The 25,876-nt window shown below is 38.5% G+C and overlaps 1 protein-coding gene across 1 annotated transcript in view; it reads right to left on the bottom strand.

The window, feature by feature from the left end:
- Positions 1-1,625: 1,625 nt before the first annotated feature.
- LOC149311109 (venom phosphodiesterase CdcPDE-like) overlaps positions 1,626-25,876 on the bottom strand; it is an 85,966-nt gene continuing 61,715 nt past the window's right edge. The window contains exons 21-25 of the mRNA XM_089530357.1: positions 12,879-13,020; positions 11,760-11,837; positions 9,200-9,332; positions 4,445-4,601; positions 1,626-2,417 (exon numbers count right to left, since the gene is read on the bottom strand). Of these exons, the coding sequence (XP_089386483.1) occupies positions 2,244-2,417; positions 4,445-4,601; positions 9,200-9,332; positions 11,760-11,837; positions 12,879-13,020 (684 nt within the window). The 3' untranslated portion in view covers positions 1,626-2,243. The remainder of the gene's footprint in view (positions 2,418-4,444; positions 4,602-9,199; positions 9,333-11,759; positions 11,838-12,878; positions 13,021-25,876) is intronic.

The raw sequence follows: 25,876 nt of genomic DNA on the forward strand, positions 1-25,876 counted from the left end.
AGTCAAGTAAGGCAGTATTGCGTCCAGTTTTTGTGACTAAACAGTCCAGACTGAAACCTTATTAAGAAATTCCCAAATGTTTCCATTTGGGTTGGCAAGGTCAATCCAGCAACAAAATGTCAACTGCTGTTATAAAGAGTAACTTCACATGAACAAACATATATACAAAAAGACTGTCAACTGGAAATTCCCAGGTTTCAGTTTAAGGTTGCAACTCAGCCTGGAAGCAAGAACACAATGAAATTTACTTTTGAGTAGGAAAGCATAAGATTAAATTGTAAATTTAATTGTGAAATTTTTATACTTTGTGATGTTTTTATGATATGTATTTTAGATATGATTGCCTGTATGGAGATTTTTTTTATTGTAATCCCGCTTCAATCCGTTGGGAGAAGGTGGAAAATACAAATAAACTTATTATTATTATTATTATTATTATTATTCACCAAAATTAGTTTTTATGAGGGAGTTTTGTGTGTGTGTGTGTATACCTTGCAGACATTTCCAGTTTATAGTGACTATAAGGTGAACCTATAATGGCGTTTTCTTGCCAGTATTTGTTCAGAGGTGGGTTTGCTTTTGCATTCCTCTAAAGCTGAGAGAGTGTGATTGACCTATGGGTCACCCAGTGGGTTTCCATGGATGAGTAGGATTTGAACTCTGGTCTCCTGAGTTGTAATCCAATGCTGAAACCATTCCACCATGATGACTACAACAATATATATTCCAGTCACACACCAGCTATGCCATTCTTATTGTGAATTAAATTAAATATATTTGTTATTCAATGGCCATGAAGGTATTCAGGAAAATCAAACACTTTGTGATTACACAGGTACATAGTTTATTTATGAAAAGAGATTGCTTGTTTGTGAAATTAGGATATGGTCCAAGCAATGGGTGGCTTTTGCCCAGGGATGGGAACTGTGCAGTCTTCAGATGTTACAATTACTTTAGCAATCCACAAATCAGTGGAGCCAAAAGTGATCCACAAAACAGCAGACACCATAAACCAAAGTATTTTTTTTAAAAAAAACAACCTTAAATTATCTTACATGTGACAGGCAACCTAATTTACTGAATCCCTATTGATCCAGAATGCTTCAGTCACCACACATCCTTTTTAAAAATCAGATAAAGAAGAAATGGGTGGCTTTTGCCCAGGAATGGGAACTGTGCAACCTTCAGATGTTGGAGTACAATTGCTAGCTTTCCTTACTCTTGGCTTTGCTGGCTATGGCTGATTGGATCTGTAGTCTGAGAATATGTGGAGGGCTGCATGAATCCTATGCTTTTAGATTAAACAAAGAACAGGAGATTGGAGTTGAGATCCAATACGCATATTGACAAAATGCAAGTCTAAGTCACCACACTTACACCATTGCTTAGGAAGTGGAGGCTGCTTCTTTCTTTTTTTCCCAACTACTCCTTGGATGTGACAGAGCAGCTGGAGGGGGGCTCATGGGTACATTTCCTTCACAGCCAGTATTCAACTGCAAGGCTTTGCCTGGGCACATTCTAGTTGCCCTTACAAATCCCAGGAAGAGAAGAAGCTTCTTCCCCCAGTTTTCTCCTTACGTGTAACAACAACAACAATGCCAGAAGCTGTAAAAATTATACAAACATTTATTATTGTTTGTAATTCCAGCTGCCTTTATTATACATTATGCTTTTTTAAAAATGTACAACAGTCTTGCAATCTCTGTGTTATTTTGTATATGCTAATAGTTTCATGTGGTCAGAAGTCCTGGTCTTATGAAACATAAAGGGGAAGGAGGGGGAGGGGAAGGTGGGGGATGAGAGGAAACAAACTGGAGGATACATGCAGAAAATGGGACTTGGATGGTGAGGATTGGTGAACAATTTTTTTCCTCTGTACTTCTTTTTCTGTCCTAATAAACTAATGATCAGAAATTGATTTATGAGTCTAATGGATTCTTTGAGCTAACAAGAAGGTACTTATTTTAATTCAGTGTGTTTTCAAGATTACATTTTAATTGTGCAATTGCCTTGCACGTTCATTTCACAGATATCATTATCATCCACATGTAACCCTCCCATATCTGCTGACTACATCTTCCATCTTTTTTCTTTCCACAAAACACTATTAAAGAGGGAATGAAGGAATGGTTTAACAATGCCTTTGGACTGGTCCCACCAGGAGATGTTCATCTGTATGCACCCCAGATATTACTTTTCCTAGTAAATTCCACTTGCATGCACACCCATGCATACACACACATTCAGTAAATAAGAGTTTCAAAGGTGGGCAGAAATGTCTTCAGTTGCAGAATTTCAGGCAGAGGTTGATTTCTCCCTTGGTAAAAATCCAGACCTGTCAGAAGCTCTACATCACGGACCCGCGCTGCATGTGCCTGCATTCTCTCTTCTACCCACAGGTACTCAGGCAGGTTTTCCTGGTAAAACAAATAAACATGAAATTCAATGAAATAGTTTAAGAGTAGGAGTGTAAAGACGTTCAGCATATAGCTGCCTTTCATTTCTTTCCTAGGAAATTACTATAACTCTGTAATGCAGCATCTGAGCACCAGACATTCATTGGTTGTAGACTTTATTCCCAGAGCTTGCTCGCTACTTTACCCTCATGGCAATGGATCTCTCCAAAGTCCTGAATCTCATTTGGGCACAGGTTTCAGCACTTTGGACAGCTTCTTTAAAGTTAAAACTAAATTCTAGAGTAGATTTACCATCACAATGTCATCTAGCTGTGCAATGTGCTAGTTAATTTTTTCTTTCAATGAACAGGGATGGTCAATCCTAGTTTTTCCAAGATCCAGTATATATCAAGAACAATTCAACAGTTTTTCATCCCATACCTTGAAAAAGATGTGATAAGAAAATCAAAGAACACAATTTATATTTATCAGAAGAAGAGTTTTTAAATTGGCTACTTCAGAAGGCTTAAGGCTTTTTTATGTTATTTGCCACCAGACTTCATCTTATAGTAACCCTTTGAATGAGAGACCTCCATGACCTCCTAACCACCAGGTCTTCAAACTCAGGGCTATGACTTCCTTGATTGAATTAATCTTTCTGTAAAGTGGTCTTGCTCATCCTACTGCTGTCCACTTTGCCAAGCATTATATCCATGTATTAAGAATAATGTGTCAGGTGCTTTACAAACCCACAAAAACAGAATCCCAGATACATTTTCAAGGGCTTTCAGTGACCATTCAAGATGCTTTCTCAGGTTTGATGACTGAACACTAAAGCAATAAAAATTATTTTTGCCAGTCCAGCAATCACCATACCCACTCCAAGCAGCATGGCAGATAACATTTCCCCACACATACCCACATATCAGCATCTTATATTGTCCTGCAACCAAACCTAGAGGTGCATGATGTCAAGGAAGTGCTTAAGCTCCTCTTTGTGTTACCTGCCCATCCCCCTGCCATTTCCCCCCAACATCCTCCATAAAGATATGTAAAAGCTATTTAAACATCTATACCACTCTGGGCAGAACATGAGGCCTGGCATGCACCTCAGGTAAGATAAGACCTGTTAACAGGTAACACAAGTAACAAAGAAATGTTGATGTGTGTCTAATCTCACCATCTGTTCTTCCCTCATATTCATGAATGAAATTTAAAACCTGATTATGTGCGCACTGAAAATTATGTTTCTGACTTTCACACATCAACACTAATGCCAGGAGAGAATTTTGAACTGATGTATGCAGTGTAAATTAAATTGGCCTTATTGATAGTACTCAGTCCTTACAGCCATCTAGCAAGGTCAATATTATTAGTTGCAGATGGAGAGAAATGTCTAGGAAACTCTTTGCCAAAGGCTATTTGCTGGGTTCTGGCAAAGGTGAGATTTGAATCAGGGAATTCTGGTTTGTAACTTAGTATCTTGCTCACTATGTTACAACAGCTACCAATTGTTGTTGCTACATGCTTTCAAGTTATTTCTGACTTATGGCAATCCTAAGGTGATCCATAAATTATTTCTGGTTTATGGTGAACCTATCAAAGAGCTTTCTTGGCAAAATTTGTTCAGAGGGTTTTTTCTTTTGCCTCCTTCTGAGACTGAAAAAGTGTGACTTGCCCACAGTCATCCGGTGGGTTTCCATGGCTGGGTGGGGATTTGAACCCTGGTCTCCAGAGTTATAGTCCAGCACTCAAACCACTACACCACACTGGCTCTCAGCTACCAGTTACCGTCTTTTAAAATTAAAACTGAGTAATAGAATTCAATTCTATGGGAGCTTTTTCCCCATCACCATTCAAAATATCTCTCTTTCAAAGCACTTCAGCTAAATATAACAGGCCTTGAATTTAAAAAAAGTCATTAAGTGAAACAACCTATTGTGTGATCTAAATAATAATATTTCTGTGGCCTTTCTCAGTAGTCAGATGCGTAAAACTATATCATACGTAACAGATTGTTTTTCTAACAGAAATGATGCCATACTTACAGCACAGCTTTCAGAGTTGTCAGGACGATGAGGAAGAATAAAAGACAAGACTTTCAATGTGCCTGAGCAATTCAGTGGTGTGTTGGTTTGATTCTCACAGCTTGTCAACACAATAAAGTAATGGGTTGGGATGGGAATCTGCATGTCAGTCATGTGCCTGCAAAAGAATATTGTTGTGGATTTTAAAAAATTAAGTTCACTTAGGTCGGGTCAGCTCAATGAAATTACCAACTTCTACCCCATGGAAAGAATTCAAATTAGTAGATTGGATTCAAAGATTCCACCTAGGATTCTACTACTGGCAGGAGGGGGCAAGAAGACTTGCCTTCTTTCCCTGCTGTTCTCTATACCAACCCAAAAATGGATAGAAGGACAGATGGATGGACAAATGGGAAACAAGAAACGCCCCCATTAGCTTGAACTGAAAAAATATCATCAATATCCATGACAAAAGCATCCTATCCCATAATGCCCAGGGTCATTCCTCATTGAACTGTCCATTGGACAAGGTTATCTTGCCATGACTAAGCTTGTACAGATTTTGACATGTTTATAAAAGCTTGTAAACAACATATTGTGGTTAACAGGATATTAAAGCCCTGTGACTGGAAGGAAGCTCTAGTCTGTCATCTCATTCATCCTCCTACATTGTGGCAGAAATTCTTTCTCTCTGTCCAAACCATCCTTGAAAAATGTGGCATCAAGTCTGGCCAAGAAGACAACAAATCCAGGAATGCCAGTATCACAAACCTTTGAGCTTATTATTTTCATAGGCAAACTGTTCAAAACTCACAATGTTTCTTCCTTTCTTTATTGGATTTGTGTCTGCTACTTCTGTCTGTGATTAATTCACTGCCCACTTCATTTCTTCAGTCATCCCGGACAGTGTCATCAGTTCATTATTCATCATTCAAAACATACAGTAGATTATTTCTGTGAGGTTATAGATTTATTTCATTCATTTATTTTTATGTAGAAGACTGACACTATATAACATGGGGAGGGGGGTTAATATATCTTTAAGGATGATCTCGTTTTAATACACCTGAGGAATATTTAATAGACTGTGTTCCCCGGGTTGGTTAGACATCATCCATGATGCAATTGCTAGTGTTTGTTGTTGTTCAATAATATTACATATAAAACATTACAGGGAGGGAACATACGGCTCTTCAGGAGTCATACAGGAGTATACAAGCTTCTGTCCAAAACATATAGAGTCAAGGTTCTCCATCCTTGCTGTATCAGAACTTTCTGCCTATATTTCTCATGGCTCCTCTGCATGTCTACAAGAGGTACTGGAAGGTATAGTAAATCTTTTCAAGTTCAAGAAATTATTTATTTAATACAGTAACATTTGTATTGCACTTCTCTGCAATGACTTCAAAGCATTGTACAGTTGGCCCTCCATGTCCTTCTAATTCCTTCGCTGACAGTATGAATCTCATCAATCCAAAACACTTGCTTTAAAAACATGATAAGCATTTGCTGTTGTTGTTAACAGCCCTTGAGTTGACGAGTACAGGTTATGCATCAGGACAATCAGATGTTGTGACACTCCAATTTATCTAAGATCCACCAGCTTGAGAGGGAGTCAGTCCTGGAGTCCCCCCCCCCCCCCCGCCGCCACCCCAAGCACCAACAAGGGCCAGCTGTGTGACACCGAGGGAAGCCGAGGCCAGGTCTTAAAAGCCTTGGCTTTCTCCTCCGGACCATCCTCCACCAGCTTGAGAGGGAGTCAGACCTGGAGTTTTGCCCCCCCACCCCCCGGGCCCAGCACCAACAAGGGCCAGCTGCGTGAGGCTGAAGGACGCAGCCTCCCTGGAACTTGTTGAGAAGGAGGCAGAGGTGGAGAGCAGCGCTCTACAAATGCTAACTCCAATTACCATCGCTCCGGCACATCTACAGCTCCATGAAAGTCTACTGAGAAGGAGGCAGATGTGGAGACAGAGTGCGGCATCTGACTGGATTTTAAACTGTTTTAATCGTTTATTTTAAATTGAAAGGAATGTTATTATTTGTTAATGCTGGTGGAAGTATAAGGGACTAGTGTCCCATTACTATTGTATTATTGTTGTCCTGTGTTTTATATTGTATTGTATATTCTTTTTTGATTACCAGGGGAGAGTCAGAAATTGTTATTTAGATTAATATGTTATGTTATACTTTATTTATTATTAAGCTATGTATTTTGGATTTTGTGCTTTGCATTGCTATTCTTTGAATTTTGGATTATGTTTGCTGTATTTTTTTATATTTATTCTGTAATCTTGTATTTTATTTGACCTTTAATTGATTTGTATTGTATTGTAGTTTCCTATTGTTGTATTGCTTTATTGTTGCAACCCGCCCTGATTCTATGTGATTGGGTGGGCTATAAATTAATCCTTATTATTATTGTTGTTGTTGTTGTTATTTTCATGATCTATGCAAAGGCTTTGCTGTAGTGAATAAAGCATATGCAGATTTTCTTCTGAAATTCCCTCGTGCCCTCCATTATCCATCATATGTTTGCAATGTGATCCCTAGTACGTCTTCCTTTTCTGAAACCAGCTTGCACCTCTGGGATTTCACACTCCATATATGACAGGAGTCTTTGCTGCAGAATTTTGAGCAAGATTTTGCTTGCATGAGAAATTAGTGCAACAGTTCTATAATTACAGTAATTACAGTCTTTACCAGACCACCCACCCACCACCCTGCATAAGGCAAATTCCACCTATGATGAAGCCCCGTTCATTTGAATGGGGTGCGTCCCTGCAGCGTGTGGTGTGGGTGCATGCTCCATTCACCTTATTAGGGCTTGCTGTCCGCGTAACCTCAAATCCACATATGGCAAGCCCGCATACAACACGGGCATGCTGTACTGCAAATTTTTGTGTCTCCTTTTTTTGTGGATAGGAATGTATATCAGTTGCTTCCAATCTGGGCCACTGCTTTGTTTTCCCTATTTTTTTGACAGAACTAAATCTTTTGTTAGAACTAAACTTGATCCTGTCTCTGTGGATTGTAGCAGTTCTATTGGTATGTTGTTTCTTCCTGGTGATTTGTTCTTTCCAACTGAGTGTGACTTTCACTTCACTTTCCATAATTGGGGTTCATACGTTTCTTCTTTCCATGTGTCATTCAGCCTTTTGAATTTTTATATAGCTCTTCTGTGTATTGTCTCTATTTTTTAAAAAATTCATCATGACTATGTATTATGCTTCTATTCTGATCGTAGCACATCCCCACCCTTGGTTTAAATTTCTCTTTGAATCCCCAGATCTTGTGGAAGAGGTCTCTTGTTCTACCTTTTTGTTGTTGTCGGCTTCTACTTCTCTTTCGATAGTAACATTCATGGTTCTGATTGTAATGATTTATAAGCATTAGAACCCTATCATTTTACAACCCTTGAATTAACCTCTGTCACTGAAATTGGTCTGATATTAATACTACTTCTGCTCTACTCAATTGCCAACTGCAATTCCAGTGTTAACTGCAACTGCTCTGGATCACTGGTGATTTTGGTGGTGCAAGGAAAAAAAGGAAGCAAATTCTGGTATGTGTGTGCATGTATGTGTGCGTATTTGTGTTAACTCATACCTCTTCTCTTTTTCTGTTCCTATTGCCTTTCCCAACACCTATAAGACTGGAAAATTTCATTTTCCTATTGTGCCCAATGACAGCATAAACCATTGAGAAAGCTTTTCTGCCCAACATCCCAGTTACCAGGAACTGAGGAAGAAGTGGCAGACAGAGGGAAAAAGAAAATTCCTTACTACTGTAGCCATAGCAGTCTGTGTAAAGGAGAAAAAGGAGTGGGGAGACAGACATGCAGCAGCTATATCCACTGCAGCAGCCACAAGGTAATGTGAGAGCAAATTTTATATTAATGGGGATGGATTGATGTTCCAACCCCCAGTTAGTTTCCACATTTGCTCATAACTGTTGATCTGAATCAAGTCTGCCAGTGCCTAAATCAGTGTTTGAATATCCAATCTGGAAAGGGGGGCTAAGCAGAGAGATAAGAGTAAAATAGCTTTAAACAATAAATTAGCATTGGTCCTATAAACTGCCTAGAAGGGGCAGTGGCATCACTAGAATTAGTGTCATCTATTGTAGTAAGTCATGGTGTCACCTCCATGGACCTCCTCCCATACCATAAATGCTACATTTCTGACTTATGGTAACTTTAATGTGGACTTATCATTGAGTTTTCTTAGCAGAAATTGTTCAGAGGGCGTTTCCCCTTGCCTTCCTATGGGGCTGAGAGAGTGTGATTTGCCCAGAGATCACCCAGTGGATTTACATGGGCAAGCAGAGATTCAAACCCTGGTTTCCAGCTCAGACCACTACACCAGACAGGATTGCCTCAAAGGGCTGGTGCAGTAGCATGGGTTTGAGCACCTATTATGATTGAGGGGAGTGTCTGCCTGGCTAGTTAAAACAGTTATAATCTCAAATGAAGTAGATCTCGGCTTCTTCCCAAAAGAAGCTCAAATCACTTTGAAACCACTGCACAAAAAGATGGATATAGTGATTTTGGTGTCACTCCCTCTAATAGTGTCACCTGGTGCTATCCACACTGCCCGAGTGATGCCACTGGGAAGGGGGACTGATGGAGAATCATTTGGAAGTCACTCAGAGTTCACTGGCAGAAATGAAAAGAAACAAAATTAAGATACACATATTTTCTTGGGTCCCTTCTGGGAGAAAGGTGGCATACAAATGAAATAAATAAACAAACAAAATATTTCCCACCACCTTACTTACTGTGTAATAATATCCAATGAATCAAAGTGTCCATCAGAATCATAATCGAAAATAGGCCCACTGATCACATTCAGTCCATTCCTCTCCGTAATGTATTTTTGAAGAAGAGTATTATGGAAATAATCCCATATTCCTGTGGTTAAGAGAAAGGAGCAACACACAATCAGCTACAGGTGACCAGTTCCTGCTTGGTACATTGTCCAGTGATGAAAATATTACTCAGCATCTTTTTACAGAAAGAAAGTTTCTTCTTCTTCTTCTTTAACCCTTGAGCACCTTGAATAATACTTTGCAAATCTCTGATCTCCCCAGTGCAGACTGTAACTGTTCCATTTGTAACTACTGCAGCCAAATCATGACCAGTGACACACAGCCCCAACTCTCTAGTCACTTCATGTGGGAAGAGAAGCCCCTCTCCCCACTGGCCACATCTCTCTTCCCACTCATGGGCAAGGAACTGGCAAGAAGCCTGTTGACCAGAGAGAGGCTAAACTCCTACAGCCAGTTGGGCTCAGTCAGTTTCCTGCTGGCCAAAAGTTTCCAACTTTTTTATATTAAAAAAGAGCTGTTACTAAAGATTTTTTAAGGGTGCTTAGTACTAATCAAGCAGATAAAGGGAAATAATAATAATAATAATAATAATAATAATAATTCATTTATATCCCGCCTCTCCAATTGGATTGAGATCACACACTTTCTCCTACATGGCAGTTTTTTAAAGCATTTTTTTCTACCAATTCTAAAGGGCCCATGCATGTCAGCTAAAACAATGAGTCTCTAAGCAGCCACTCCTGTTCCTCCTCTTTCCTGCAAGTGAAGTTCTCAGTTTGAGAATTCAGCAGGCTTCATATTCTATTGCCAGGATTTTCTTTCTTTTTCTTTTCCTCTCCACTTGCCCCTCATCAGGTTATCTGGAAAGAGACCATTGTTGGGAAGGGCAATTTCCCCCTAAAGATAAGTAAGACAATGAGATCACTTTGGAAAGCAAGAATAGAGGCAGCCCTTTATTGAACAGAAAGTCAAAAGCTATTCCATAGGAAGATAGGGAGAAAGTGGCTTCCACCCTACTGGAAAAACCAGCTCTATGCAGAGTCAGCTCTGTGTTCAACACGTAGCTCTGAGGTGTCCTTAGAGTCAAGGCACTGTGGCACATAGCACAGGCAGTTTTCCTGGTCCCCCATCCAAGCTGACATGACTTGAAGTATTTCTCAGATCAAGCACTTATGAAATTGCCAATACTATATAGAGGTAGTGTCTGAAGAAACAGACAAAGTGTTTGCCCTGTCATATCTGTAATTCTACGTAAGCTCCATATGGGGTGCGGTGGAATGGGTAAGGAAGATGCAAATTTGCGAATCTCATCACAACACTGCCTGAAACCACTTCATGGTGACCCTCTTTATGGTGATGAGTACTTAGAGGTACTTAGATCTTGGATGACAGAGACGCACCACTTCCAGGAAAATACCTGAACCTCTTACCAGCCTGGTAGAAACTGCTAGAGCTTACTATCCACTGGAACAGCCTTTCAGAGTTCAGGGTCCACATCTCAATGACTTGGCAGAGTAGGACTTTGTGGACTTTTTTAACCAAAAGGTACTAGGCTTGATGACATCATCTAGCTCTTGTCCAGGGCCAGTCCTGCCATTAGGCAGAATGATGAAGAGGACAGCAATGACAGCCTCCTGGCTGTTCCTTGAGATCTCTCTAGTTGTTACCCTCTGCTGATGCAAAGAGCTGGGTCTGCTATCCAAATTGTCCTGGGTGTTAAGCTATTGTCTCAGATGTGGTGGAAAACGTTTTCCCATTGCCTGTGTTAATGTAATATTTGGCTGCTAGCTCAGTCAGCTTCTGGGAGTGGAATGGGGAGGCGGACATCATCTTGTCCTTTACTTTAGACAGTAAAATATGATGGCCAGGGAATTATTGGATTAACAGGAAGACCACAGAAAGGCTTATTTGTGTCTTTAACCCTTTAAAGGAGATTTCCTAACCCTGTCTCATGAAGGAATTGCCCCATTTATATTTTTTTTCCAAGTCAGAACAGGCTTCGGGGTGAAGGCAACACTTTCCCCTCATCCAAGACGTGCACCACCAGGGGAACAGGGTGGTCATATGTCTTCCCTTACAAAGACAGGCCAGCCAAGGGTGCCATTAAAGCCCAGATGGAGAACTAACTGTTCCTGCTATGGGTACACAGGTTTAAGGCTGATGGGAGTTGCAGTCCAGAAACATCTGGAGGGCCACATGTTCCCATGTCTTGAATTCTAGAAATGAAACAATGTGGTTTCTTTATCCCTTAGCCATATAGGTCAAAAGATGTGGATGCAACACCCTGATGGCTGGTGTCTGCTGTCTGCTGGCTTTCATATCATCTCCAAAATAGGTTCAGAATTTTGGATACCTCTTTCAGAATTCATACGAAAACTCAGAGTGGATTCACCACCCCAATCACATAGACGTCACTAGCCACCACAATCTCTATGCATGAGAAGAGAAAGCAAGAAATATTTCATTAACAATTCATATCAAAGTGTAGATCAACATGACCAGAACTTACTTCTGAATTCTTTATACATGGGGACAATATTGCTGGTAAGCAAAGCATCATATTGTTCAAAATCTGATGAATTCAAGTCTGTGATGAAAAAGAGATATTTTCAAATAACATTTTAATTTAAGTTGTGCTCCCATTCCAAACATCTTTTTCTCACCCCTGATGTACATTTTGTCCTGAACTCTCAATTTCTTACAGGTGTGGAATCTTGGGAAAGGTAACACATGTTTCAAACCAGAAAAATAGGTGCCACACTGGCATGAAACATGTGATGGCAAATCATGCCTTCTGTTTCCTTGGACCAGCTCCTGCAATTTTAGTCCACTAAAATGAGGTCACAGGAAGCTTCCTGGCTTCATCAAGATGGGAGATGGGAGCTTTGTATCACATGGTTCTGGTTCTGTGGACAAGCCATGATTATGAACAGTTTCTCTATCCTCCAATATGTCCCAGTTATGCCACAATGGCAAAACACTGGGATAAATATCCATTTAGCAAGATGGGCAAGATGGGCCCTAAGCACAACAGGACAGGCTTAGCACATGCTGTAGTAAATATAGTAATACACATTAATATAACAGGAGTCATGCAGAGGAGAATTGGGTCTAACTTCTAACTTTCCTAATGACAACACTAGCCAAATGAATCAAGAGGTAATGCTGAACCCTCCTAAAAATTAAATCAAAGTTTTGGAATATACTTTTTATGAAGTACAACTCTATTCCCCAAACTACATTTATATATATTTAATGATGGTTGGTTAAAGTAAATTGTACAATCTGTAAACTAAATATACCACTACCCAAGTTTTTGACTTGTGTCTTTTGTGTAGCATTTTCATATATCCCTACTCAATATACATCTAAATCTGACAAATAAAACTATTTGAGCATGGCCTCAAGGACCCCATGGTCTGGTGCTATAAAATGCAGCAACTGTTACAGAGCAATGCTGTTCTTTTCAGACAAGAAATACCATTGAAATCCTCTCTTCCCCCTTCCCTTGAATGCTGCCACACTTATCCCAAGTGGGCTGTTCTAGTGCTGTATATATGTTTAAACACTCGACCACATCCAGCTGATTGAAACATTATGCTCTTTCTATATAAAGAGTGCTACGAACTGGGAGGGTAGAGGAAACCGTGGGTGATGTTGTTCAGGTCTGGCTGGTAGTTGGAGCAGTTTTGGCTCTGAGCTGCAGGGATTCGAACATCAAGCCGCAGACAGTCTGGAGCAGTGGGAGGGAGAGAAGATGCATCTCCCGGCTAGAGGAGAAAAGGAGAGAAGAAACAGGGAGAGTAGCATTACGCCCACAGCTGTGGCTAACCTAACATTTTGCAACTTCCTAGTTGAGCTTTCACTGATTCTTTCTTTTCCTATTTTGATAATGAATCATTACGAGATCAAAAATAGAAATGGACATTGCCACCTCCACCCCCATCCCAGCCTGTTTATTCCTTCAGTCTTCAACATTTCTAAAATGCACAGCTAAACCGGGGGGGGGGGGGGGGGGGAATCTCACCCTGAAACAAGGTTACAGTGGCACGATCAAAGCAGCTTCCCTTGAGATCAAACAATACTTGCTCCTTCTGGTTTTCTCAAAATTAAACCATGTCAAAGGGTAACTAACAAGTTAAGATGTGTGACTCATGTCAGGACTTCACATAGATTACTCATTTTTGCAATGTATGTGTTTGTGTTATATGCCTTCAAGTAGTTTCCGATTTTATAGTGATCCTAAGCTGAATCTATCATTGGGTTTTCATAGCAAGACTTGTTCAGAGGGGGGCTTGCCAATGCTGTCCCAATGCTGAGAGACCGTGACTTGCCCAACGTCACCCAGTGGGTTTTATAGCCAAGCTGGGGATTGAACCCTGGTCTTCATAGTCATAGTCCAACACTCAAACCACTATGCCATGCTGGCTCTCTTTTGTAATGCATAGATGCACATTACTTTCTGAAGGAGGCTGATTCTATTAAGAAAGAAATGGAAGTGAATTATAGGGATGAATGACCGTACTGAGCCTCCCCTTTTCCTAGCAGTGTTTAAAAATGGAAGTGTTTCTGGAAATGGGAATAGGCCAGTGGCAGCTAGTATATCAGAAGGCTGGTGAATGCTCTCTGAGTTTCAATCTTAATTTTCAAACAGCTATCCAAGGTCCTGAACCCCATCAGAAGGTATGATTCAGCTACTTGGACAGTTCTTTTAAAGCCTGAACCAATATCCAAAATGGATTCACTATTCCATTGACACAGAAGCTATCAGCTGCCATTGGACTGGAGTAGAGAGTGGTTAAAAATCCAGATCAACCATTGGCATCACTGTGCAAGGAATGGATGCTTTTCAGATACAGCAGGTGCCACAGGCAGCCATGACATGGCACTTTCTTTTCAGCTTCTGACTGCTTTGATTGCTAGTCAACCGCACTCTCTAGACCAGAGGTAGGCAAATGTGGCCTGTGAGACCACTACAAGTGGTCCTTGGCACCCTCCAGATCTTTAAAAAAAAAACAGGTTGATTTTGGGGTGATACTTGCCCCCAAACCACCACAAATCCCCAGAAATCACCTTAAAAGACAAGTTTTATCCCTTAACCATTTGCTCCCCAAACCTCCCCAAAACATATCAAAAGAGAGAGAAAATGGCTGAAAATCACCTCAAATATGTCAAAATGTTGGTCAGAAGAAACATCATATTACCTCTAGTGCACTTAAATGCACTATTACAGACTGCCAGGTGGGCAAAGGAAGGGAAAATGGCCCATATCCTGGTTGCAGTTGCTCAACCCTGCTCTATGTAGTACTTTCAATTCTCCCCCACACACCAGCTCTGCATATAAGGATGGTTCAGTACACCCAGTAGTCCATATTAGCATATACACTACAGTGCTCTCACTGTCAAAGCACCTGTGTCAATATATCCTTTCAGTCTGTGTCCATGCATTCACAGTGTTTGCTAACTGATATCCTCTTTTTACCACTACCAGTTTGCACCAGTCATCATAAATAAGAGCCTTTTTCATCTTCCCTTTTGTTTGGTTTTCATGAAGTTGTTTTATATTTCTTTGGGACAATGATTAACCCTTTCACACTGGTGCATTAAAACAGTCTACACTGTATTATACCAGCATTGTCTGCGCGTGCACACACACGCACACACACACTACCACCAGCATCCGCACAGCTAAGATACAAAAAGAAATCAACAATGCAAGGGCCATACACAGCAATTAATTATTTAATCATGCTTTCTTCAGTTGGCAAGAGAGGTGTTTCCAGGTGGTTAAAAATGTATTTCAGGCAACAAACTAGTTATTTATCTTTTATCACTTATTGTTCTTATTGTCAAGATGACTGCATCTTATGGTAACCCTATACTGTGGTTTTCTTAGTAAGAATTCTTCAAATGAGGTTAATTATTGCCTTCCTCTGAAGCTGAGAGAGTGTGACTTGTCCAAGACCGCCCAGTGAGTTTGTATAACTAAGCTGGAAACTGAACAATTGTCTCCCAGAGCCATGGCCCAACACCATTACACTACACTGACTCTATAATTGTAATGTTTCTGCTCTATTTCAAACCAGGGATCTTTTGAATTTCGGGTGAACATCATAGCCTTCACACTACAGAAACTAACATTTTATCAGTTAGTAATATTTATAAACACCCTAAAGGTTAAGCAGGATCAGCCCAGGTTAGTACTTGGATGAGAGACTACTGACAAATACCAAGAGCTGTAGGTTGTATTTCAGAGGAAGGAACTGGAAAAAACACATTTGTGAATTCTTTGCTTAAGAAAACCCTATGAAATTCAGGGGGTCACCATAAGTTGATTGCAACTTGAAGGTGCATGTGCACACATTTATTGTTCCACGAGAGGAAGGAGATTTAAATGAGTCTTCCTACTACCAGCAACCCTCTGTGGCAATTCCAATGGTGAGGGCAAAGTAGCCAATAAGTTTCATAGCTCACTGCAAACTTGAAATAAGCTCGTCTAAATTCCAGACCAACGGTATAACACTATCCCACTAGCAAGGGATGAAGCCTCCTTGAACTCAGTGACACCTACTTTTGAATAGATATGTGTATACCATGCACAGGAACTGGGCTTCCGCTTGGCAGTGCTGCCAGACACACAGAACTGCTTCTGTTTTGTTTCTCCTCCTCAATCCCAAGCTTTTTTTTTTTAAACTCATATGTCATTAAAACTGGGGATTGGCTTTGCCTTGTCCGCCCTGCACAGCCAACAACTAATGCTAGGAGGCACAGATTGGCAAACTGAGCCAGACCCACAGCAGCTCAGTGTCTCTTATAATGTTTAGTTCAACCTGCAGAGTTGGTTAAGCTCAGAGGAAAACTGTAGTCACTGGCTGCTTTTGACAAGAAGAAGTTGCTTTAAAAGGGAAGCCATAATCAAAGTGTCAAGAGATATAATTTATTTGTGTTTTGTGGGGCCTTAACTACAGCATTTGGAAGGAGTTGCTTTGGTTTTTGGGGTCATCTCTTACCCACTTCCAGGGTTGTTGTTGATGGTAGTAGTATTTTAAAAAGTGATATAAGTAAATAAAATATATGTATATATAAATAGGCCATAAAAAGAAAAGGTCCCACAAACTCATTGAACCTGAAATGAGACAATTACATTTACAAATTCTATTAAAGCATCATGCCTTTCTCATCTTTGCACAACATTGACTACACTATTAGCAGCACCAGTTTCAATACCTCAGGCTCAATTGTTGAATACAGGTCCAGGCTTCATGCATAAATGACCCATCATATGAGTAGTTGCATTTATGAAAAACTATGCTTGCCTCACATGGGAATATGCCAATCAAGTGAAGAGTTGCATTTGCACAGCAGAGAAAATGCTCACTTCAGAACCAATGGCACATGCAGTGCATTTCCAATGCTCACTTCTCAGTTCCAGCTACCAGTTTTGAAGGAATGAGAACCCAGGCATAAGAAAGGGCATACATAACTGGGCCCTTGACAGCTCCAGTCTAGAGCTCTACTTGTGAACAGCAGACTGTGCATGGGAACAATTGGATCATCAATATTGTGGGATTGTCACAGGCACTCCCAATATATTGATGCAAAACCTTTCTGCCTCACATTACGCATGAGCTTACATATGAACAGAGCTCAGAGGGTAGCCTGTGTCTGAAAAGTGGTGTCTTCATATGGGTCACCCATCCTTTTGTGGGGTGACAGAGCATGAGGTTTCCTTATGTTTCAGCCTGATTTCTAGTCCAAACAAAATGTAGCAAATTTAGAAAAGCCAGCAGAATTTAAAACATATGGAAAGAAAGGAACCAATCACCAAGCAACATGCCTGAACTGAGCTTCACTGGGACCTTTCTGCATTTCTTCCTGCTAGTAACAGAGGGACAGGAAACAGCAAAAATCCAACTATGTGCCCTGCTGACTTTCATAACTGAGAATCTAGCACCTGGGTTTGCTCCTCCACTTCACCCCAGTTGTGTCAAGTCTTTTCAGCTGAAATCCTACAGGCAGGGTCTGTCCCATTTCTGATAGTTTGACATTTTTGTGACATTTCTTGCTGTTATCTGACATCAAGTCGACTTTGACTTGTAGCAACACTGTGAATGAGATCCTCGATGAGAGCTTACAAATTCAGAGCCACAGTCTTCCTTTTCTCCTACTCCTTTCCACTTTACCAAACATTATTGTCTTTTCCAATGAGTCATGCTGTCTCAAATGAGATTAAAAAATAAGTTAAATAAATGAACGGAATTAACTGCATACTGTTTGTGCGAAGAAATTCTGTTTTTCTTTCTGGACAGGACAATTTAATAGTGTAGCAGTACCAGCAGGAGAAGGCCAGGGCAAACATACATCTGGAAGGGTGAATATGTAAAGATCCAGCTTCCATGCCCTACTGAACCATAAATGCACTGGATGACCTTGGGCCAACCACTCTCTCTCAGATTAACCTACCTCACAGGGTTATTCTGAAAATAAAATGGGAAGAGGGAGCCATGAATACCACCTTGACCTTATTGGAGCAAAGGAAAGATTTACATAATAAACAAACTACAAAACTTCTTTTGGGAACAATCTGGAGCAGATAAATGATGAATGGGCAAACTGTGAGGTCCATCCCCTCTTGAGACAAACATCTCAACTCTCAATTTCCTTCCCCCAAAGTGGATTTTCATTATAAAGGGGGGGGGGAGTATATAGGTCCACAATTACAGTCAGTTCCTTACCATCCTAAGTTCCAGGATACTATAAAAATTCAGCAGTACAGTGACGTTAACGGTACAGATGTTTACATTGTTTTTCACCAGCAGCAGGATATGTTTCTATAAGTCTTGTGTGTGAAAGAGAGTGAGAGAGTGCAGGAGCATGTGTTGGTCTCTGTGTGGGAGGAATCAGTGGCTTTGTGCAACCAAATCCTTCCTCTCCAGGAGATGAGTGTTTTTCCTTATAAAATTTCCCCCACAGCCAGAGGTGTGATTTAGTTTTCCCTCTAAATCACAGTTGAATGCTTTAGGAAACTGGCTACTGTTGCTATGTTTCTTTCTGACTCATTTTACAGTGCTTGAGGCCATCCTTTTTTTTTTTTTTTAATTTTGAAGACTAATTCAAGTTATTTCTGATTTTACAAAATACAATTTTACAAAATACAAAATACACAGCAGACCACTTGACAATTTATTTATTTTTTCACCCATGCTAGATGTTTGGTGCCATTTTTGCTTAGATGATGAGCCAAACATGCTATGAAACCTGTCTAGGCAGCCACCTGTGGGTCACTCTGCTCAGTTTTCATATGTATAGAAGAATGTAATCCACAAAGTCCCACCCTGCCATTTTATGGTACCATGGAAGTGAACCTAGGCTCTCAAAACTGTTAAGGGTCTGAATGTAGCTCTGACAGCAGACTGTGCATCTCCCAGCTAACTAAATATGGAAAGGCCCGTTACCAAAAGTCTGACACCCTTCCACATTACACAACTGTAACATTGTGATTCCACTTTATCTGCCATGGCTGCATGCCACAGAATCCTGTGATCTACCAGTTGATGTGGAGCTGGAGGAGCTATTTGGCTGAGAATTCTAAATGCTCCCCAACCACAAATCCCAGGATTTCATAGGATGTTGCCATGGTATTTGAAACAGTATCATAGCATTGCAATTGTATAGTGTGAAGATGACTCACTTGGATCTCTAAAAACATCTGCAACTCTGACATGCCTTGCTAGTTGTTCCATGTTATTATTGTATGCCTTCAAGATTTGTTCAGGAGAGGATCTGCCTTAGCTTTCCTCTGCAGCTAAGAGAATGTGACTTGCCCAAGGTCACCAAGTTGGTTTCCATGGCTGAGCAGGGTTTCACACTCTGGTCTCCAGAACCATAATCCAGCACTCAAACCACTACACCACACTGGCTCTCAGGTGTCCCATAGGCTTCCTTTTTAAGTCAATATTAACTGAAAGCAGTATGCAGTCATATGGGAGGGAGAAAAATAGTTACCTTTATAACAGGGGTGAGGAAAGTGTGGCCTATGGGTCACATGCAGCCCCCAGGACCATTTTGTACCCCCGGGCCCATCAACACAGCCCCAAAAATGGAGGGGGAAATATGGGGAAATTCCCCAGAAATCACCATGAAGTGGCTGTTCCCTGTTATTCATCCACAGATCTTTTTTCTTATAAATTAGATGAGGGAATCTCCCTATCCCCCCTTTCATGTTCTGTGGGGGGAATTTGGCCATATTTTAAGTCCTCTGGGGTATCTTGAACCTGGAAGAGGTCTTTTTTTTTTAACTGGAGGTGACTTTCCAGTAATGTCCTGTTTGTAAAAAGTCCTCTCCTGGGCATAAAACAGTCTGGTGGGAATAATGTGGTGAAATTGCCCCTAAACCATCAAGAGGCAGTGGGGTGGGGATGGGGATTTGGAGGTGAAAACATTTTAAAAACCTTTTTTTCCAGGGGTGGGAAGTACAAGGCAAGGGCCAGCTCTGCTATATAAGAACAAGAAGTGACGTACAAATAACAGGGAAAGGCCGCCTTGTGTTGATCCCCCCCCCCCCAATACTAATAGATTGTAAAAATAACCATTAGATAGTTCAGCTTTGATCTATTACGAGCTCATTTGGGCCATCTGAATAGTTTTGACTGCCATATCAGGTGTAAGCCAAAATAAAGCTGCTTCGGGTCACTTCGGAGGTATGCTGTTTAAATGATGCATGTGTCCTAAGAGGCTGGACGCCACGCCAAAGCCATGCTCCAGTTGTAAGGACCGGAGCCCAGCTTCAGCTCAGCTTCTGGCCTCTTAAGATGCATGTGTCATTTAAACAGCATTCCTCTAAAGTGACCCAAAGCAGCTTTATTTTGGTCTGTCTCTTTGGGCCCATAGTCTCCTTTTAAGTATTTTAATCTCACTTCCTAAATAAATAAATAAAAATATAGCAGGAGCCACAAATATTAGCAGGTACCCCTCCATAATAATGAAAACTGATGCTATATCTGTATCAATCTTCTAAACTTAAAAAATGGTGAAGAGAAATAGCAGGCTTTCCAGCATCATACCAGCTGGATCAGCTCAAACATTTCTCTATCTTGCATTATGTTTCCACAATGACCAACAAGATTCCAACAGTAAGATAATAAGGAAAATGTAATCCCAGTCACAGCTTCCTGTTCATCTTTCCCAGGAACTGGTATTGAGAGACAGGAAAGATGTTCTTGTGCTGGGCTAGACTCACATGAGCCTGTATACAACAGGGCTCTTCTTATATTAACAGTTTGCTCAAATGATGCTGCCCGACTTTTTCTGCATCAGTTCAGCTTTTCCATTGAGTGTCTACATTCCCACTGTCATCTCCCTAGATTAAGACAATGGTTGCTTTATGCTGTAGTGCTGCTCTCCTGTCTGCACACTCCCTGACATCAGAAAAGCTTCTCTGAAATGAAATCATTCTCTTTGGGGATGAAAAAAAATACAGACTTCAAGAAATGCTACAGAGATGAGAAGCCACAGAAACTGACATAGCTTCAACCAGCTGGGCCATATGAAAAAATAATCAGAATAATTAAAACAATAAAAATAGTCTATTTTAAAATGACAAAGAAGGCATAACATGTAACAGTTATTCCCTTTATATAGGTTCTATAGAAACACACACTATCCCTGCTTGGGAGAGGGGGGGAGGAGGAGGAGAATCATGCCCCCTCATTCCACATGAGTGCTGTCATATTGTTAATGCAGCAGAAGGGGCCTATCACACCAAGAGTACCAACAGATTAGCAGTGATATTAGGACCCATTGATGGGTTTTACCTGTTGATGGAAAGGTATGCTCCACCAATGACTTAAATGCAAAGCACCAACAGGAGAGACATGAAGTTTCAATAAGTTCTGTCCACCGACATTTTTATACTGAAGTTCTGCTTTACTAGCATTGTATGATACAATCCTATGAGTCTATAATTCTGTGATTCTAGTATTCAGTGATATACACTGTATACCAGCCCTTCCCAGCCCTGACTTGTCCATTGCTTTACACTCTTAAAACAGGGCTTGGTTGTTTTTTTTTTTTTTTTTTTTTTTTTTATAAATTTATTTAGAATAAAACGTTACATATAAAGAATGCAGAAGAAGAAGACAAAAGCACCAAACAAACAAACAACCTAATAAACCAACAAACAGACAACTAACACAGACGCAACAAATTACATTACTTAACATTAGCTTCTAACCATAAACAAACAGACAACATATAAACTATTTACAGAAGATATTTGAATTCTTTATCTCTCTAGTCATACTTCCTTTACAATTGAGTATTCCCATGTCATGAATTATTTAATCGTTTACTCCTGATATTTATGCTTCTATATTTATCAGTTCCTGTGTTGATATAATTTTATCAAATAATATTCATTTATTATTTATCATTTATTATATGTCATCCCTTTCTTCATTAAGACATTTCCATTCTTCTTCTATCTGATTTTTGTCCTTTCCTCTTAATGAGGCAGATATTATGTCCATATTTTTTGCCTCATGTATTTTAATCAACCAATCTTCTATTGATGGGTTAGAAATACTTTTCCAGTACTGGGCATATAAAATTCTTGCGCATGTAATCATGTACAAAATAATTCTATTATTTTTTAAGGGTTTTATATTGTGTGTCATATTCAATAAGAATAGCTTTGCTTCAAATGGTATATTAATTCCTAAGATTTTTTGAATAGTTCCGTGAACTTTTTGCCAGAATTCTTTTGTTATATTACATGTCCACCACATGTGGAAAAAATCTCCTTCAGGTTTTCCACATTTCCAGCATTTAGTATCACCTGTTTTATATATATAATGTATTTTTTGAGGGGTTAGATACCATCTATATAGCATCTTGATGTAATTTTCTTTATAATTTTGACACAGGGTAAATTTATTTGTGTCTTTCCATGATTTTTCCCATTCTTCTGTTGTTATTATTTTCTTAATATCCTGTGCCCATCTTACCATACTACTTTTGATGGTTTCATCCTCAAGATCTCTTTCTTTTAATATTTTGTAGTATTTTGATATATGTTTACCTTTTTGATCCAACATTATTTTGTCGATCTCATTATTTTCCATTGTCAATCCAAGAGTTTTAATGTCTGCTTTAAAACGATTATTTATTTGATTATATAAAAACCAATCTTTGATTTTCCCTTTTTCTTTCAGTTCTTCTATAGTTTTCATGTTATATTTACCTTCTGGTGTTTTATGTATTATGTCTCCATATCTTAACCAAGGAGCTTCTTTATCTTTAGTTCTACTGTAATAAGCTTCTTGTATGGATACCCAAGGAGGAATATTCTTATAGTATTGAGATCTTATTTTATACCAGACTTTGAGCAAAGATTTTCTTATAACATGATGATTAAACAAGCTATTATTCTTGGGTTTCATGTACCACATATATGCGTGTATCCCCAAATTCAAATTATCCTTTTCAATGTTCAACACATTCTTATTCTCCAGTTTGAACCACTCCTCTAGCCACTTAAGACATACCGCATAATAATATAACTTAAAATTTGGCAAGTTACATCCCCCTCGTAGCTTATCTTCCGTCAAAAGTTTCCATTTAACCCTTGCTTTTTTACCTTCCCACAAGAATTTGCTTAGCTCCTTTTGCCATAAAACAAAACAGTTTTCATTAATAATAATTGGGATATTGGAAAACAAATACATAAATCTTGGAAGTATATTCATTTTAATTAAGGCAACTCTGCCTAAAAAGGATAATTTATATTTAGTCCATTTTTCTAAGTCTTTTTTAATCTCTGTCCATGTTTTTGTATAGTTATTTTGAAATAGTTCGGTGTTTCTTTTAGTAAAGTAAATACCCAAATATTTAACTTTGTTTACAATACTAAACCCTGATGTTTCTTTAAGTTCTTTTTCTTCATTCTTTGGAAGATTTTTTGTAAGGATCATAGTTTTTTCTGCGTTGATTTTAAATCCCGCTAAAATTCCATATTCCTTAATTGTCTGAATTAGCAAATTTATGCTTTTGTTTGGGTCATCTAGAAAAAGAATTATATCATCGGCAAATACTTTTAGTTTGTATTCAGTTTCTTTAATTTTAACCCCCCTAATTGATTCTTCTCCTTTTATTTTATTAATCAAAATTTCTAAAATCAAAATAAACAATAAGGGAGACAGAGGGCATCCTTGCCTTGTTCCCCTTTTAACCTTAAAACATTTAGATTTCTCCTCATTAATGAGTAAGTATGCTTTCTGTTCCATATATATCTTTTTTATCCATCTCCTAAACTCTTCTCCCAAATCAATCCTTTTCATAACTTTAAATAAAAATTTCCAATCTACTTGATCAAAAGCTTTCTCTGCGTCAAGCAGGATACATGCCAATTTTTTTTCACTATGGTGTTCATAGTGTTCCAAAATGTTTATAAATGTTCTAATATTATTCTGTCCATAACGTCCAGGTATAAATCCATTTTGGTCTTCTTGTATATATTCTATTAAGACATTTTTTAACCTGTTTGCCAATATAGATGAAAATATTTTATAGTCTACGTTAGTGAGTGAGATAGGTCTGTAATTCCTTATATCAGTGTGATCTTTTCCGCCTTTGGGGATGACTGTTATTAATGCTTCCTTCCAAGTTTCAGGTATGCCATGCTTATTTATTTCGTTGAATGTTTGTTTTAGTGGTTCTAATAGTTCCTCCTTTAATTTTTTATAGTAGATTGCTGATATCCCATCCGGACCCGCAGTTTTTCCCAATTTTTGCTTTTGTATTGCTTCCATAATTTCTTTGTCTGTGATTTCTGTATTCAAGTTTTGTTTTTGAATTTCGTTTATTGTTTTTAAGTTCAGTTTGTTTAAATACTGTTTAATTTTAATGTTTTTATTTTCCAAATCCGACTCATTATCATACAATTCTTCATAGTACTTTGTGAATTTCTCTATAATTTCATTTTGTGTAGTATATCTTTTATCATTGTATTTTATTTCGTTAATAATCTTTTTTCCTCTTATTTTTTTAATTTTTTGTGCCAATAGTTTCCCAGCTTTATTTCCAGATTCAAAATTTCTCTGCTTAATTGTTCTTAATTTAGCTGTAATTTCTTGAATAGACAATGCTTTTAATTTTTCTTGTAATATTTCCACTTCTACTTTTAATTTTTTGTCACCCTTTTCTTTCCATTCTTTTTCTTTTTGCTTTAATTTATTTTTTAAATGTGTCTCTTCCATTTTCTTTTTCTTTTTTTGTTCACTATTTATCTTAATAAAAATTCCTCGAGCTACAGCTTTACTTGCGTCCCATATAGTTTTCATTGGTATTTCATCTGTTATGTTTTCTTTAAAATACCATCTCATTTCTTCTTTTACACGTTTTGTCAGTTGTTCATCATTTAATAGATCTCCATTTAGTCTCCAAATGTAATTCAATTTTTTTTCTTGTAGAGTCAATATGATAGGATTATGGTCTGAAACTGGTTTTCCTAAAATTTCAGATGACTGAATATATGGAAGTAAAGTTTTTGACGCTAAAAATAAATCTATTCTAGCAAAAGAGTTATGCACTTCTGAAAAAAAGGTGAAATCTCTTGATTGACCATATTTATATCTCCACACATCCAAAAGATTTAAATCTTCTATCATTCGAAAAAAGGTCTTAGGTAGCTTGCCTTGATTCTTTTTAATATTTTTACCATCATTGGATTTTCTGTCGATATTCGGATTTATGACTCCATTAAAGTCTCCTAATATTATAATATTTTCATAATCAAACTCTTGAATTTTCTTATGTAATTTATCAAAATATTTCTCTTTGTTTTCATGTGGCGCGTAAATTCCTACAACCAACGTTGTACAATTCCTTAATTTCACTTCCGCTGCAATACATGATCCATTTTCATCATGAAATATTTCTTTGGAATTATATTTTTTACTGATATATAATGCTACTCCTTTTTTCTTCTTATCCAAAGTGGATGTATAACATTCCCCCAGTTTTGGATTTCTTAAATATTTTATTTCTTCCGTTTTGATTTTTGTCTCCTGTATACAAATAATATCACCTTTTAATTTTTCGAGCTGGTGGAAGATGATGCTCCTTTTATATTTAGAGTTTATTCCTTTCACATTCCACGAAATTAGTTTGGTTGTCATTGTTGTGTTGTGATTGTTCCACCCCTTCCACCCCTTTTATTTTGTGAATTTAATTACAGAGTGATATAAAGTATACTATTATTTTTCCAAAAAGATTTAGAATAACAGTTAGTAATCTTAACAATGTAGTTCTTCCTTATGATATCTCTTAATTTCAAGACAACAAGTCTATTTCTGTTCTTTCTAAAGGTGTAAATCTTTCTAGTTCTTTTTCTTCTGGTCCTTGTTTTCCTGTCTCTTTTTCCTTTTCGCTATGTTTCCTCGGTTTCCACTCTCTTGCTGGGTATTCTCTTCCTTGTTTTTTTCCTCCGTTCTCTTTATATTCTCTTTTCAATTTAATTTCTATTTCATTAGCTTTGTCCAATGTGTCAATTCTGTATCTTTTTTGTTGGTAGTAAAAGGACAGTCCTTCAATTCTTTCCCATCTGAAATCTATATCCAAATTTTTCAA

Source organism: Sceloporus occidentalis, unplaced genomic scaffold (assembly GCF_023333645.1).
Source record: "Sceloporus occidentalis isolate IW3139 unplaced genomic scaffold, rSceOcc1.0.p SCAF_6, whole genome shotgun sequence".
In the NCBI taxonomy this organism is placed as follows: Eukaryota; Metazoa; Chordata; class Lepidosauria; order Squamata; family Phrynosomatidae; genus Sceloporus; species Sceloporus occidentalis.